This window comes from Electrophorus electricus, chromosome 11 (genome assembly GCF_013358815.1).
Source record: "Electrophorus electricus isolate fEleEle1 chromosome 11, fEleEle1.pri, whole genome shotgun sequence".
Lineage (NCBI taxonomy): Eukaryota > Metazoa > Chordata > Actinopteri > Gymnotiformes > Gymnotidae > Electrophorus > Electrophorus electricus.
This window is the reverse complement of record NC_049545.1, coordinates 10,440,169-10,458,334: the sequence shown is the minus strand read 5'-3', so window position 1 is coordinate 10,458,334 and position 18,166 is coordinate 10,440,169. Positions and strand designations below refer to the sequence as shown.

Sequence of the window (18,166 nt, the reverse complement as noted above, 5' to 3'; positions counted from 1 at the left end):
ATGTTAGGCATATAGGAATACACAATGTCATGACAGTGACAGTTTACGTAAGAAAAATTGTTTTATATAATTTTATCACAGGAAACCTCCATGTTCTAATATTTATACCCTCAAAACCCCTCAATCTACATCAGAGAGATTAGAAAAGGTATGAATGGCCCTTTTTAACAAAAGACCTAAGTGAGAACAAGGTCCATCTTCATCTGAGAGTAGACAAAAGATTTTGCCTGGATGTTTTGCCTGGAATTGCTTAAGCAACACTTGCATTTATTGTAACTGACTGACTATTGTGTATAAATACATAGCTTTGTTTCTATAACCACAACAGGGTCATAGAAAAGGTGGATGTTAGCCATTGTGGGCTGAAATTTAGCACAGGTAAAAGTGAGATCAGAGAACGTTTAAGAATTTCCAGTGAATGTTTATAGAACGCTTAGGGGTTGAAAACATCAGTGAGGGATTAACAGAGCAGAGCACACGAAATGACATTTAACTTGTTAATATTTTCTATCGTAAAATCAATGATAAGTTGTCCATTATTTTTTTCTTAAAAGCAATAGATAAGACACAGGTTTGGCCCAGGGGGCGGGCTCCACTATATGCAAAGTGACAACCAATTATAAAGACAGAATTATGGTAACGATGTCGTGGCTTTCAGCGCCCAGTTTAGCGTAATGACTTTTCAGTGAATCTACTGATTGAAATGTAACTTGCTTGGCCGCAGGCTTAGAGCAAGAAATGGATATAACATTCTCGAAGACAATCAGTAGCTATAAAACCAAGTATTTCCCCTTCACCCCTAGCATTCTATCCATGCTGCCATTCTGTCTATAGAGGTGGTAACCTATGATGTAAACCGCTGAGGTGGAAATATATGCATATACTGATGAAAAAATTATTAAACCAGGAACCGCTTCCAGCAAATACATATTAGCATATTCAGAGTAAATATGCAGACCATTTGTGATAATAAGGGGTGGATTATTCAATTCAATGAATGTTAAATAGATGAGGAAATTGTGTGCGTTATCTGCAGTGGCTTCTATTTATTTTCATCTCTTCTCACTTAGACCCCTCATCCGTTTCTCTTTTTTTTTTGTCGTTCCATTTCCGCTCTCCTTTGGAGGCTTCCTGGTGTCGGGAACCAGGGCTACGCGACACGTGCGTTGAGTTGCTTTTCACCTATTCTGGCAGCAATCTACTGTCTGGAGCTATACGTGGCGCGCCCTGCGGCCAACGTGCGGGATAAGCGCTTTTCATTATATACCACCAGAGATAACGGCCGAGATTAGCATGCAGTCAGTATGCATAAAAGTGAAAAAGTGGATAACTTAAGATGGCATTCGCGCTTATGCATTTTCACTGTACCGCCATATTCTCCTTCTTCTCCTTCTCCTAACTTTTCCACTTTCAAGTTTCACTTCACAATATGTTGTTTTCCCCAATTTTGACTTTTGATTAAGTATTTTAATGGCAAATTTAATTCAGCTTCCCATATCTTAAACTGGGCAAGCATCTCAAACTTTGCCTTATGCAACAAAACAACATTAACCAGCAACATTAAATACTTAACTAATGTTCTGCTTAGTCATGATTCTTATAGACGTTATGGAGTTGCCTCAACTTAGTGTATATTCTCTGCCAAATGTACAGTTGTTTTATTCAAAAAGCTTTGGCTTATCATAGTGTAACTGCACCTCTGCACTTACACCTCTGCACCTCGATAACTCATTTAAAATACTTTTTTTCTATTAAAATACAGCAACTTATTCCATAACTGTGGACTGTGCTGCCCTCTCGTGGATAAATCACACAGTGTTCTTACAGACTTCGGAGACCCTCATAATTAATGAATACAACAAAAAAACACAAAATTTAATATTGTCTTATTGGGTTTTTTTGTGTGCGTGTGTTTGTAAGTTCCTGATCCTGCCTCGAAAAGAAAAAGGTATTTATTAGCCTCATAACCTTGCCTTATACACATTAAGGTAGTTTGTGGCACCAAGTAGAAGTCTTGTCCTCTAGAGCAGTGAATAAACCCCTTTTTTAACAGGTGAAATAAATTTCACAGCCATGCTGCATTATTAAACATACACTTAATATGTTTCCTGTTCAGAATAGCATTGCTAGTTACACCATTCGTAATTATTGCATAAAATCAGTCAGTGTCAGTTATGAGATGGGGGATAGAGTGGTGCAGGTAAATATTCATAATATTGTATTAATCTCATAATGAATTATTAAAGCTCCAACAAATGCCAGTTGTACCTCTTTAACCAGGAACCCATAGTGACTGCCGGTTAATGTGTGTTAATATCCATTGTTGGCTAAAGGAGTTATGCCCCAGAAAAAGGTTTGAAGCAGAAAGAAAGAAAGAAAGAAAGAAAGAAAGAAAGAAAGAAAGAAAGAAAGAAAGAAAGAAATATATAAACAATAGCATTAATGACAACTTTGTATATATGACACCTTTGACCCATTTAAAATGCAGTTCAGTCTCAGAACACTTTCTGGAACAAAGTATGGTTCTCTCATAAAAGAAATCAAATTGATATGAAATAATTAAGAGAAAGCATAAGAAAGTGCTAGAAATATAAAGTTGTAAAAATCAAGCAAGTTAAAATAAATAACGACAAGAAGAAAAGTATTTTATGGTTTTAATACTTGTAACAAAATACTGAGTGGAAAATGTTAAACTGTAGTTTGACATAATTGTAATATACAAATATTACTTCTGTAAATGATTACTCCTCACTGATTTCTCTCTCTCTTGCACAGTCTTCCACAGGAGGTACCTGGTCCACTGCTCCTCACGAGTATGGTAGAAGGAGGCGCAGATTTTGTGGCGGAAGCGACGGGCAAACACCTCCCCCATCAGCATGAAGAAACTAATGATCAGGGAGACACAGACAGAGATCACAGTGGAGCTTTCTGGTGCAGAGATTGTGTGAACACACTCCTGTGGCAGCATTGGCACAGTATATGGATAATGTTGAGTTACTTTTTTTATTGTTATTAAATACCAGTGATTGTAGTTTTTGTCTGCAAATAAGATGAACAAAAATTACATTTATAAACATTCTTAACAATCTTGCAATTATCAGCAGGGAATTTTCACTGAAAACTGTATAAGAATTAGACTTCCTCTTTCTGGAAAACTGAACATAAATGGGTTCATTTTGAGACATATGAGACATTGTGAGAAAAAAAAAATATTGTTTTTTTTTAATTTGAGATATGCTAATGAAAGTCAGGTCTAGGCTTCAGTTGTCAGGGTGAGGATGTGCATCTAGGTGTGCACTACTACAACAGCAGAGATCATAGTTCCTCTCTTCTCAAGTCATCTCCCACAGGGTGAATGCTATGTGTTTGCAACCTAGTAATGCACTGGTTGTTTTACAGAAGTTTCCTTCTCAGCTCAAACCTGTTCTATGTCACTACAATTGGCCGTGTGAAGTAAGAGGGTTGTTTTGCCCACCGTTATGTTCAAGTTTACAGCAAAGTCCACAGCAGACATGTCTAAGGTCTGTGAAAGCATCATCTGCAGTGTGCTATATACAAAATAGTCCAGACACAGCACCATCCCACACATGAGTGTGTAAAACAGTTTGACCAGCAACCCCCAGAGGCTGCACTGCATTTCGTGCCTGTTCATGCACACCCCCAATGTCTTCATCAGCTTCTTGCAGTAGGTATCTGGCAGCGTGTCATCTCCACTCACCCTTTTCAGAGCCTCCAGCAGCTGCAGTGAGAAGTAAATGTTATCGTGCATGATGTGCGTCAGATAGCCATTCACATACACCATGGAGCTGCCGGTTAGTAACAGGACGGACAAGAAGGCAAACAGTTTCTTGGAAACCAGGCATGTAAGACCTATACTGTGGTGCAGCATGGTCATCTTTGCTCTCATACTCTCAGCTACCTTAGAAAGGTTACTCTTGAAGCTCAGCATGTCCACTTTGCTGTCCAGCTTCAGTGTAGTGCTGATATGATAAATGGAGGCCAGATTGTACAGATAATTGTTAATGTCTACCATGGCTGTGTAGCGCACACTGCTGGATCCAGCACACTCAGGGTGGCATTGCCCATGCCGCATTCAAGCATATGGAGGATGCTGACGACATTGCTGGTCATGTTGGGTACGCACGCAGACAGAGATGGCACAGAACAGCGCCGCAGACAGGAAGATCTTGCGGCCCTCCTTGGTACCCAGTGATGGCACAGTCACAGTCACCACACAGCGCACGGGAAGAACCAGGATGAGCAGTGCCGACACGACACACGCGCACACGCCAGCAATGGCCACCACCACAGAGGACCTTTAATGTAATTTCACTTCTGCTTACAGCCCCAGAATCTGATATCATGTATCAAACTTAGGCTCTTTTATGTTATATATGGCAGAACAAGACTGAAATCACAGATACACACAGACCCAGGCACACGCACACACACACGCACACACACACGCTTATTCACATACACACACACATGCTCACTCGTGCACACACACACACACACACACACACACACACACACACACACACACACACACACACGCAGAGCCTCATTCAGATTGCAGGATCCGCTGCAACAGAGAGGCTTGAATTACTCCTCTTTGGCCGGTACAACAGACAATAAGGACTTCAAAGGATAAACAATGCAGCAAGTCTTTCTTGCATTTCAGTGATAATGAATGCAATATTTTTTTAATTCACAATTAGTAAACATGGAACCTTATTTAACTGTACAGAAATAAAATCCATATGGATGATATTCCAGTTATTTTTATCTTTAATTTTCTGAAACTAGTTGAGTATAAAGCTAATTTAGTGCCAAGCATATTCTTAACATATTTTGTGAATTCTTGCTATTTGCATACACACACAGTACAGTGTAAAAATACAAAACATAACTATATTATACACATTGACCTGTGCAAATACAAAACATAACTATATAATGTATACAGTGTGCTGTGCAAATACAAAATGCCATTATTGACAATACAAATGTGACTTTCAAATACAGAGCTGCTTTTTAATACATTAAACTTAGGCTAACAAACATATATACCATTTTACAAATATAACAAAATGTTAGCTAAGAAAAAAAGCATGGTCTTCAAATAGTCCCATGTCATGATTTGCAAACAAATAGAACCTGTTCTACAAATGATGATCTCATTTTAAACGAGACGTTGCACACTGCTCCAATTGTGAGTCACATGACATTTGGCACAATTTGTTCAAAAATTGGCTCACAAATACGTTGGCTGTGTTAGAAATAGCCATACTATTCATGGACTCATTGGGCCCCAAATTGCTCTGCATAGTCTGTATGCAGTATGTGACAAATATGAATTTTTCCAGTACGGAAAAGATACTTGGATGTCATACTACTCTGGTCAAATATTCCAGTATGCAAACAGAGATATCTTCATCGTGTACTACAGCCTGTCATGCAAATGTGACAAAAAATATTGCACAAGTGGGCGGAACCTTCATACATTCATGTGACACCATAATATAGTTTGCGTATGTCACATACTGAATGTTTATTTTATAGAGCTAGCATCTCCATTTGAGGATGCAGTGGATGAAGCTTTTGAAAGGAAAAAGCTGAAGTACGCAGACTTGGTGACTGAGGTGAGAGAACGCGGGTGGAAGGCACATATAAGACCAGTAGAGATAGTTGTTAGGGGATTAGTAGCAAAGTCATTGCTTGTGCACTTCGGCATTAGAGGCCATAATTTAAGAGTAGCTGTGAAGGAGTTATCAGAGGTGACTGAAAGGGCTAGCCAGTGGTTGTGGATTAGGAGGGCCAAGACTGGTTAGGGTAAATCACAATAAAGGTGGAGTGGTTAAGGTTCTGTCATTGGGTAAAGTAATAGGTCCAGATAGAACCAGTGGCATGGAGCAGGCATTAATGGTGCCGGCTTTAGTCACTCGGGAGGCCAGGATGGTTCTGATATAATTGGGTAAATCCATGTGGAACTGGTGGCACTGAGGACACATTAATGGTGCCAGTGGGGCTGGGTACAGCCTTATTCGCTGGAAACGCCATCATGAATATTATTTGGGTTTGTTAGTTTAGCAATTGGAGGGGGGTGATGCTGGGACATCAGACCTCACTGTTGAGCCTCCTGGAGGAGTTGTGGCCTTAATTCAAAGATACAGGTGAAACGGGGAGGTGCCTATCTGATGACCCCTGAGAAGAACTTTTGATGTTGCGGTTGCTGGAGTGAAGAGCATAAGCAGGTTCCGATGTGAAGCTCTAATGGTGTTCTAATGGCAAAGGAACCCTGCAGTATACAGTATATACTGAGTACAGTATACAATATGTAGTAACTCCAGAAATCCTTGATATGAATATACTATAACTTAAAGTTAACCTAACCTAACGCCATAACTTAAAGTTAACCTAAGATAGCCGTTAGCTAACTAACCATTAATAAATAACTATATTTATAAATAACTATAGTTTAGGCTAAACTAGTTTTCGGCTAAAGTTGATTCAGAGGTACATTCTAACTCATAACCTATCTAATTGTAACTTATCTAATAGACTATGTAACGTTCAGTTTCTACAAAGAGTGCACCGCAAAGTAGGATGTTGTTAGCCGGGTGCAGGAAAAAAAACTGCTACAGTTGAAAAAACAAGAAGATGTGAAGAATATTTGAAGAAGTTCATGTCAGATCAAAACTGTGTGCTGTAAACTTTATTTGCCAAAATGTGGCAATTGATAGTGTGAATATATACTTACAATACAAGTTTTTAAATAGTTAAATAGGGCTGGAGCTTGTGGGAAAGAGGTTATAACACTGAGTTATCAGAGCTTCTTCCTAATGGTTGGTTTGTAGTAACTGTCTGTAGCCTATTGTTTCCCAGTCCTCAAGATTCAACACAAGTATAAAATGTGCTAAGCATGGGGCACCAGGGACTGATTTTGGGAGCAACTACTGTAGCCTATCTGCTTCTGCACAATTTATCCACCTGCCCATCCCATTCATCAGTGGTAAGGGACCACCATAGAACCATCACTGATCAAATATTATTTGGTTAGTGGGCCATTCGCAGCATATACATAGTGTGTAATGCATTGCTGAGTGTAGGAGGCACAGCAGCGTTATTGTGCCCATGAATGTGGTAGAGCAGGGCTAATACACTATACAGTCACATATGGGCTATAGTCTCCCAACTGTAAACATGCAAAATGAACTTTTAGGTGCCATTACCAGATAAAATGGCCAATAATTGTAGGTTAAAAATGTATGTGTATTCTTAAATGTGTTATATACCTTCTTGCAATTAATACAGAAGTATAGCGAATGTTACTGTCTTTTTTATTACCTTTACATCAGTTGCTCTTTTTGTCCCAGGAAAGGCTAAAATGCACCATGTTGAATTGGCTTCATGCATGCATCGTGATGTTCTCAGTCAAAAGCCCATGGACATGGATTATCTAGAAGTGAGACTGTTCTCTTTGGAGCATTCTCTGATCAAATTAGTGTCTCAAAGCCTATTGTTGATGTTCTCACAGAGTTACACAAGATAGTAAAGGCAAGGAAAGGAAAGGCAAAATGAACTCATAAGTATTCGTTCATGCCCACTGTGCACCAAGTATATGCTGCCAGCATTCGCTTCTGACTGAATCAGTTCTCAGCCCAATGTTACTTATACACATACATGCCAACCACAAACTAATCTGTTAAGTGCAGTGTGATGTATTAAAATATTCTGTAATGATCTGTGCTCTAAAATGGCTGACAAACTACATAATTGCAGCTTCCTAAGTATTAATTAAGTTAATGAACAGTATTAACGAACAGTATTAATATAGTAACATATTTGTCACGTGATATATGATAACCGTATGTATGCATGCACACTGATGAGCCAAAACATTATGATCAGCTGCCTTAATATGCTGTGGGTTCTCCATATATCACCAAAAAAGATCCTTCCACAAGTCCTTTGAAGGTAGTAAGGCAATATAAAGAGTGTTTACAGGGAAAAGAGGCTTAACATTGCATTAGACATATTAATAGCATATGGGTATTCTCCGGAGGGTGCCTCAATAATGTTTGTTAATGTTAACCTGCAATAAAGGACGTGACAAGCTATTCTCTTCTAGTAATTCTGAAGTCTGCATCTTTATTTTATATTTGAATGTTTAACTAGTTGACTGGGGATTTAGGAATGACAGTAGTGTCTGTGGTACCTGGTACCAAGCCATTCCAACAGACCCTTAAGTCATGTAAGTTGTGAGCCCAAGCCAGTGTGGGTTTTTTGAGCTGTTATAGAACCTCATAAACTGCACCCATAAACTGCACCCAACTGTACCCAGCTATCCATGTGATATAAAAACAAACAGGACTCATCTGACCAGGCCACCTTCTTCCATTGCTCTGAGGTCCAGTCACTGATGGCCACATATCCATTAAAGGTGCTTTTGATGGTAGACTGGGGCCAGCACGGGCACTATGAGTGGTCTGTGTAATCAAGCATCAGGACACAGGTAAGTGTGGATCCAAATACAAGAGCTTATTTTTAATATGGGCAGGAAGGAGTTGTGAGGAGAATTAGAAGGGTCGTCATAAACGGGAGGGGAATGACAAAGAGGAGAGTAGAGAGCACAGTCCAATGTAAAAACCAGTAGGCAGAATCCAAGGTCATCCGAAGGGCTAAGAATAATGCATTGGCAATGAGGAAAGCAGAGGTCAAAATCCAGGAAACACGACAGGAACAAGGAACGCTCGGTATGCATGAGAATACAATACTTCGCGAGTACGCTATGGGACCTGGGAGGTTATAAAACAAACTGAAATGAGAGACAGGTGTAAACAATCAGTATTCAGGTGAGGGTGATATATGTCTGGGCAGAGAAAGGCTAGTGGGCAGGACTGACGCTGTTACTGTCTGTCTGTGGCTATGCATCCCCATATGCAGCAAGTGGTGTTGCACTGTGCACATTGCACAGCATATGTTGTTTTGACATAGATTTCTACAGAACAGTACCTTCTCCTAGCTAAACTGCTCATGATACTGATGGTAGCAACTTAGATAAACAGATACACAGCAACTTTTATAGCTAAAGTTTAACCTAGTACTCAATGAATAAAAAATGTTTTTTCTTACCTTATTTATTTAGGTAGATAAATGCACCGAAGGAAATGGAATTCAGTACAAAATGTTCAAAATGTTCTGTCTGTTTCATGTATATTTCCACCAGAGAAGTTGCCAGTTCCCCAAAACTACATAGTGCAGCTTTAAAATGTGTTTAACATTTGTACAAGAGATTTGTATTTGCTTGTGAATCATGACACAGGAATATTTGAAGACCATACTTTATTTCCTTGTTAAGATTTTGTTGGATTTGTTAAACAAGTTACATTTGTTAAGTGTGATGTATTAACACATTTGTATTGGCAGTAATTGCATTTTATACATAGCATACAGCATACAGTGTGCATTATATAGTCCTATTTTGTGCATTATATAATCATGTTTTGCATTTCCACAGCACACTGTATGTATTATATAATCACGTTTTGTATTTTCACAGCACACTGTGTGCATTATATAATCATGTTTTGTATTTGTATACCATGTTGTGTGTGTTGGCAAATAGGGCATTCACAAAATATGTTCTGTTTGATTCTAAGATTTGGTACTAAATTAACTCAGAGTGAATGCATAGACAACGGGTCAGCTGAGCAATGTAGTCCTGTCTAGTTCAACAATGACATCTACTGGTCATAACAAGAAGAAATATATTCATAACTTTTGTATTTTCCAAATAATAGTCCATGAGGAAATTAACAGGCTTTTTAAATGTATATTTATGTTAGCACAAATATAATATAATAATAATGATAATAATGTTACGACCTAAGTTAAGGCACATGCACTGGTCTAGGGAAAGGCCAAAGACCACAATATAAACACAAGTGAGACCAAACCGAGTAACTTTTCTCTTTTTTAATAGAGCTCATTTAAACATACAATGCATTAACTCACAAACAATTTAAAACAAATAAGGTGGCACTATATGTTGGAGTGGGCAATCCCGCCAACACAACAAAGGAACCCCAAACTCCACGCTAAGCACTAACTTCTCTAGTCATAAAAATAAAATACACTAACCTAAGTACTTAATGGAGCAATAAGCAATTTTTCCAACGATTCTTTTTCACTTTATGAATCAGCCATTATACTGACACATAGTAGCCTGTATAATGTTTGTTTAATTGTTTGTGTGAGTTAATTTATTGTATGTTTAAATGAGATCTTGTTTTATTCTCACTTGTGTTTATATTTTGGTGTTTGGCCTTTCCCTAGACCAGTGCATTTGGTTTAACTTACACAAGATGTAGCATTTTTATCATTATTATTATATTACACTGCCTGGCCAAAAAAAAAAAAAGGTCACACACTCTAATATTTCATTGGACTGCCTTTATCTTTGATTACGGCACGCATTCGTTTCCACAAGCTTCTGCAGTGCCACAACATTTATTTCTGTCCAGAGTTGCAATAAATTTTCCCCAAGATCTTATATTCATGATGGGAGATTTGCACCACTGTTGCAGAGTCTTCTCCAGCACATTCCAAAGATTCTCAATGGGGTTCAGGTCTGGAATCTGTGGTGGCCAATCCATGTGTGAAAATGATGTCTCATGATCCCTGAACCACTCTTTCACAATTTGAGCCCAATGAATCCTGGCATTGTCATCTTGGAATATGCCCGTGCCATCAGGGAAGAAAAAATCCATTGATGGAATAACCTGGTCGTTCAGTATATTCAGGTAGTCAGGTGACCTCATTCTTTGGGCACATAACATTGCTGAGCCTAGACCTGACCAACTGCAGCAACCCCAGATCATAGTACATAGTACTCTTACCTATTTGCTTAGTTAAATCCAGGTGGTGACGGGGTTTTTGTGTGCGTTTTTTTTTTTTGGCCAGGCAGTGTATATTTGAGCTAACATAAATACAAATAGCCTGCTATAAACCATGGTCCAAAGGTCTATTGTAACAGTTAGTAGTAGAGGTTAGATGATTCATAGATTATGTAAACTATTTTAAACATGGCCACTTCCTCTCTATGGAGCATAAACTAGTTAATTTGAAACTGCTTCATACATTTGTTTCTTCGTTTCATGTGAGCTGTACTTTTTAGAAAATAAATTCTAAAAATAAATAATCTCAAAAATCTAAAAAGCATCACTTTCATAAATATTGTATTTTTTGGTGGTAAAGATGACCTATGCGCATTTAAACAACAGAAACAGAAAATATGAACTACACTACTACAAGCCTCCAACAAAAAAAGAAAGGTAAGAAACTACACACAATAAAGTTTCAAACTGCATGTTATCAGAGTAGCTCCACAGTCTCAACATACACAGGAGAAGTAGCTCTCAGTAAACTCTTTAACAATTATGCAACTGATAATAACAAAATTCATATTTGAATCTGTTATCTGAATTGCGGAAAGCATCATTCGGGTGTACTTTTATAGAGTGTCTCCCTCACCGTTGTGCTCTGTTGGTACTTCAGCCAGACTGGTTTAATGGCTTGCCATCGAAAAATGACTATGATATCGAAAAATGACTGTAACACGTCATGTGAAGGTGCTATGCATGAGGTAGGCTGTTTTGAACATAGTCCTCCTCTCTACAAATTCTCTGAGACCATCTTACTCAGGAGCCAATCCAGAAGTGGAACGTCCTCTAGTTACGTCGTTGCATAGCTACTATGGAGTATCCGATTATCGAGACAGACTTACACAGAATCAGAGCAATCATACATTAGGAATATATATATATATATTGTTTGTTTTTTTATTAAACAAATACAGTCCCAGACTGTATATGATCTATAACTCTGACCTCCAATGAAAATTACCAAGAATGAAACGACGAAAGCAGTGGGAGGGTTTTAAAGACGCAGCAGCGGAACACCGCCTAGCGAAAGTAAACGTTTTGGACGAGACTTGTCTTGCCTGATTTGCTTTTTGAAGGTACGTTAAAAACTGACTTTATTTGCAGCAGACCAGCTTTACTTTTTATTGCCATCAGCATATTGCCATCTGCTATTCTAGTTTTCTTGGTTTAGTCTCAGCGCGAAAACCACCAGCACTGGCTTTTTGTGGCAGACGTAATAACATTAAGTTTAACCGTGACAAACAACTGTTCACTTTTAGATATAGAGAAGACCTTATTTAAATACGTTAGCGTGCGCAAATTTAATAATTATGTGTTTTGTATGTTCTCTGGGTTGCAGCCAACAGGTTCAGCAGCTTCCATTTTCTTCCTGCTTTAGAAATCCTCGACACATTTGACAATATGGCCATGCAGGTTCTTCTGTACGCAACCTTTACAGTTTCTGTCGCAAAGTTTATAGGAAAATCCGTTTCTGCCCATATTTCGACTTTTGTGTCTTAAGGTATTTTGTGAATACAGAAAGTGATCTATGTTACGACCTATGTTACGTTTAGAGGACATGAGTTTGGCAGCTCTGTCCTTGCCTGTTTCCTTGAGCTCCAAATTACATACGCAGCCTGTCTGACATTGAACTGGTAAGTTTCTTATAACCATTTGCCAACGACTTAAGGTCTGTGATCACTCAAAGTTTGGACGTGCTAAAAAGATGGTCTTGGGAGACGAGTATCGGTGTGGTACTTTCCCAGGATTGTGTGAGTTCAAGAAGAAAGAATGAATGTGCCTGCATTTCTTCTACAAGATGGGTGTGATAAGTATTTATGTTTACTGGAGGCTGCACTTTGTTGTCTAACCTCAGAGTGACCTTTATGAAGTCCTATTTAGTGTGAGTGGTGATGAAGGGCAGTGAGGTCAAAAGGCCCAAGCAACCTGTTTCAGAGGGTGAGAGCTATTCCATCTGACAGTCACAACAGATTACAGTAGCTGAGCTGTTAGTGTAGATAGTAGGTTGTAGGTGTGTTAGACATTTATTAGTTGTGCAGACTGTATTTCAGTTTGGTTACCAGCTGGTTAATGACCACGTTCTTACAGCTCAGGTCATGAGTGGATGAAAATATTGAAATATACCAAAATATTAAAATATACCAAAGCTGGCTGCTCACTTTCAAAGGTGCTAAATATCACTGTTTTGTTGATGTATGCTTATACTATAAACATTATTTTATTGGATGCTCATAACATATATTCAGTAGTTATTTGAAATATTCTGAATCTCCTGAAGATGTAAAAGAAAATAATGTAGCAGTTTAAAAAAACATGGGCTGAATGTCAAAATAAGGATAGTTTAAACAGTACATAAAGGTGTATAGATAGTAGATATAAGTGTGTTACGATACAGTAGGATAAAGAAAGGCATACATGTAGCCAGTAACTATATTTATTGTTAACAGAGAGAAGCTTATAGGCCTTCACCATTTTATGAAAAGTTCTTAAAGCAAATTAATTTTCAGAGGAATGAAGGAATTTGTTCATGTGATAAACGCGACTAGGTTATTACAAAAAGACTTCCTTTACTTCTTGAAGGAAGTTGTTTTTTTTTATCAGTTTCATTTTTGAGAACATAGGGTGAGTAGCATTGTGCAATAATCAGATGGATTTCAGTTTTTTAATATAATGGTCATAATATTATCTCACAGTAAATCAATAACATAAACTAGTGTACCAGATTTTCCAAGAGTCCCCCAGCAGGAAGATTCTCCTAGCAAGACTGATGCTGAAGAAGCAGACATCCTAGTGCAAGGCTATGGTTCCATTATATCTTACTAAAAAGCTGCTTATAGGATATTATTGTAGTATTAACATAGGCCAGGAGCTGCCACTCTTGCTACTGAAATGTGAAGCTTTAAGCTCACAATAAGAACAGGAATGAATGCATAAGATTTCACTAGTTAATACTGCAGTAATTTTCTGTGAGCAGTATTTCCATAGGCCATGAACAGCCACTCTTGAAATCTGGAGCATTATTAAAGATTTTTTGCATTCACATTTCGTGTTAATTTTCTTTTGCTTTTCTTTCCAGTGCTTATTTTGATCTTAAACCTCAGGAATAAAACAGTAAAAGCCTTTCAAAAAGTTTGAAATAAAGACATCTGACAAGTTCAAGAAGGTTTTGATTGCAAATACACAATTGAGTGAAAATGCTTATGTTTACATCACTACCTCAATGCATGGACTATATCTGTCTCTCTGTCCGTTAGTGTGAAGATGGCATATGTTAGTGACAGGCTGTATAGAGACGTCATAGTGAAAATGATGGCTCGCTTGGCCTCAATCGTCAAAGTGAGAGAAATCATGCCTCACTTGACATGCCTCACATTTACAGATAAGGTAATGGTCCTTTTCCAACACTACAGTACATTAGAGAGATTTGGGTTGCAGCTATCCTTATAAGAGAAGTCTTTTTGGTGAAAAGTAGAGCTTTTTTATACAGGTTGTAATAGTATATAACACTGCTGAACAATGTCCTAATTGTCTATGCAGGAAGAGATAGAGGCTAAAAGAGAAACAGCAGGAAACTACAATGCCATGGTGCTGCTGTTGGATTACCTCCGTAGGCGAGAGAATTGGCCTGAGGAGTTCATCCATGCACTGCACGCTTGTGAATACTGGGCTCTGGCTGATGAAATCAGTAATGCTTATGAGCAAATAAGGGGAATCAACAGTAAGTTATTCACCTCTCTATCTACTTACGGTAGGAACAATTACTACATTTATTGTATTGCAGAACATGGCTATGTTATAGCTATAAAGTGTATGCTTAGTGATCTGCTAGAGGGGCTGCAACAATCTTCACACACCTACTTTCCCCAACTTTGGTTCACTATTATATTTAATGTAAATGTTTTTATCTTCAGGCCGGGCTTCTGCCGCTTCAGGAACTGATCCACCTGCATACACTCTCACCCAGATGCCTTCAACTGTCCCTGCCCCCTGCACCACAGCTACTGCTCCAGTTCCAGTGGCAACCTCAACAACAGTAACCACAGCAACAACCCATAATGTACCACAATCCTCTCCTTTGCCACCTCCAAAGGGACCCCCTACACCCATAGCCCAGGCCACACCCTATGGCTCAGTGCTAGCCCCTGAGACTCCAGAAACCCTTCCTACAGGACTAGCCCACACCGCTGACCCTCAAATGCCAATCTCAGATCCTCAGGAAAGGACCTCTTCTCCTGTATTAGCTTCTGAGGAGGTTCACTCTCTGGAGCCAAGCGAGGCCTCAGTGAGTCCTGGAGCAACACCTGCTTTAGGGAACCTTTCTGGACCACCCTCAGATGCTGCTCCTTGCCTTTCTACTAAGCTATTAACCACTCCCTTAGGTCTATCCAACATTCCTTCCACCACTTTGCAGCCCTTAGGTCTATCCAACATTCCTTCCACCACTTTGCAGCCTTCTGCTGGACCTGAGATGAGTCAAGAGCCAGTGGTAGCCACAGGCAGCCCCAGTTCATTAAAACACCCCATCCAAGACAGCAACCCTCCTGGGAAAGTCCCGAAATCAAAGACCCAGAACAGTTCAAATGTTAATCAGGTAATGCACTTACATACCCATAACCTGAAGTTTGTTTTTTTTTCATGTGGATTCATTGTTGGCAAATAAGGATTTATACTCTGCATTTAATAGCATTTTGCATATTTTCTGTGCAGCTTCTGGATAGGGCATTATCCCTCGGAACAGCACGAGTCTCAACTTCAGCATCTATTGTTAGCCAGTTGGACCACACTGCTGAAGAAGATGAGAACTTAAGCAAGCCTGGTGTTCTAGCAGAGGAGCCCCCCTCAGTCAGCTCAGATGATTTGGAGATCAGTCATGCCACCACAGGGACAGACATCTCACCAGAGCAACCAGCACCTGTGTCCAGTTTCCCACAGTCTGTGGAACATTTACAGGAGCTCTGTTCAACAACTTCTGCAGATCTTATGATCAGCAGCACAACAGAGACCATAGACTCTTCACCAGTGCATAGAGAGGACCTTCCTGTTGAAACTAGTTTCCATGAAGTAGTCTGTGCCATGCAAACAGAGACAGTCCCTGTCTTTAATCCTGTAGCTTCTGTACATTTAATTTCAAACTCTAATCATGAGGCATACACCCACCTGGAAAATGGCAATCCAGTAGTTCCTTCCTCTAATCAGCCAGTGGAGGATCATTATGAGTCACAGCCTGCAACAGTGGTAAATACTCTCCATTTCTCTGAGAATCCCTCCATCCTAAATCTTGATGGTTGTTCTTCAAGGATGCAAGATAATCTAATTGACACAAATGACAAGATAGTACATCCAAACCACAATACCCACATTGGGAGTGTCATTCCACCTGTCATCTGTGAACATAAGTCTGCTCTAAACAACCAGGGCAGTTCAGGACCAAATGCTGCAACAGTAATTAATACCCCTATGTCAGAGCAGAGAGAAGATGGTTTGCTGGCTCAACTTCAGTCTGACCCACGAATTATTGCAGCTGCAGCTGCAGCTGTCATTGGTGTGACTGCTGTATTTTTGGCCTGGAAGCTCAAGTACAAATACTAGAGCAAGAACTATAACCATTAACCAGCACTGATGCCTTGAAAGATCACCAAAGTATCTTAACATAAAAACCCATACACATAACAGTCTTGATTGTTTTATTACCCATGATCAATTTTGTGATAGGTCATTCATTTTCTGAAAATCTGTGCCTGTGAAAATCTGGTGATGATGCTTATTAACAAATAACCCGGCCCACCTAGCATTTAGAATTCCAGATTCAGGCTCAGTAAGAGCTGGCTGGCCACATCAGCATCACAGTCTGTTAAAATAATGGTAGTAATCTTGGCCACAACTTCTTAAAGTTTATTTAAGAATCAGTAATGCTTACTACCTACTGCTTCACAAAACGTTCACTTGCTGTGCCTCCTGCACTAGACAGAACTTTCCTGACTATCTGAAATGCTGCTGGGCTTAGAGTATGAAGATGTATAGTAGATTCATGGGGTTAATATATCATGCAGCCCTTTCGCACATAACTGAATTTCACTGAGGACATTTGGACTTTTCTCAACACTGTGATTCTGCATTGAGGAATCTAACTACTGCAACCTTCTGTGTGATGTTCTGGAATTCTTTAAATATTATAGTTACTCTGACTTAATGGTTTTAATGGTATTCCACATCACATATGATGCCAAGTATAATTTGGCAACCTTTCTCCAAAACAGCATGGTTTTAATTAACATGTAATGGGTCATTTGGTTTATATTTGTGTTTTCACCAAAAACATAAACTTGGATCTAAGGATACATATTGCAATATATGCCTTGCACCAACTTAAAGACATTGGTGAACTTTGTTCTGATATAATTACATTTGTTATGGTTAAATTATGTTATCTGTCATACCTGTGATTAGCTATGATATTCTGTGCACTAAAAAGTATTGTCATTTGTTAGAGAGCTAATTTGCAATATAACCGTACATCATTTTTGCAAAGGCATACACTGGAATAAAGATTAACCAACAATATGTTTTATACTCCAATTTACACCACAAGCCTCAATGATAAAAACCTTTAATAATTAGTGAGGATGTCATGAAGTGATTCTTTTAGAAACCGTTAACTAGCACTGTTGAATGCACACAGTGGTTGTGTATATATTTCTTTTTACCCCAGATCATTGTCACAATCTGATTATTTCTTATGTAAATATATTCACATGAGCACTTTAAAGTGGGAATCTTAACTTTTTCTTTAGATAAAGTCATGGCTGAGCTTATGTTTTATTCTTGTCAAAAAGCTGTGTGATATGTATGGCCTACTCTTTCTGAAGCACTTGTAAGCAAAGGAAAAGGTTTGAATTAAATAAAATTGTATTTTGTAAATTATCGTATGTGAGTAAATAAATAAATAAACACAAAACATTGTGTACCATTTATAGATCTAAAACATTCCAACGGTATGGCGTATGGGCATACTTATTTATGTTGTCCATAAACTACTGGCTTGAGTGGGTTTTTTTAACTGGCATAGGAATATGATAGCCTAGCGTTAAATCTACGGGTTTTGCAGGGTTGAACATTTTCACCTTGATTTCTTTTACTTTTTAAGTCTGTTAAATGTATTTGTGTGATTGTTTTGGTCATTTTAAAAACGCAGCTTATGGCTACCTGCACACTGTTCA

General features: G+C 38.7%; 1 protein-coding gene across 6 annotated transcripts; it reads left to right on the top strand.

Moving 5' to 3' along the window:
• The first annotated feature begins 11,770 nt into the window (after positions 1 to 11,770).
• mavs (mitochondrial antiviral signaling protein) lies at positions 11,771 to 17,867 on the top strand. Of its 6 annotated transcripts, none has more exons than XM_027023534.2 (5): positions 11,771 to 12,025; positions 14,204 to 14,333; positions 14,487 to 14,667; positions 14,861 to 15,540; positions 15,657 to 17,867. In XM_027023534.2, exons 2-5 carry the CDS (start codon positions 14,211 to 14,213, stop codon positions 16,536 to 16,538), a joined length of 1,866 nt encoding a protein of 621 aa, XP_026879335.2. In that variant the 5' UTR covers positions 11,771 to 12,025; positions 14,204 to 14,210; the 3' UTR covers positions 16,539 to 17,867. The 6 variants fall into 6 exon arrangements, with proteins under 6 accessions (XP_026879335.2, XP_026879332.2, XP_026879333.2 ...); XM_027023531.2 differs by having other exon boundaries at positions 12,289 to 14,333; XM_027023532.2 differs by having other exon boundaries at positions 11,771 to 12,887; positions 14,026 to 14,333.
• Positions 17,868 to 18,166: the final 299 nt, after the last annotated feature.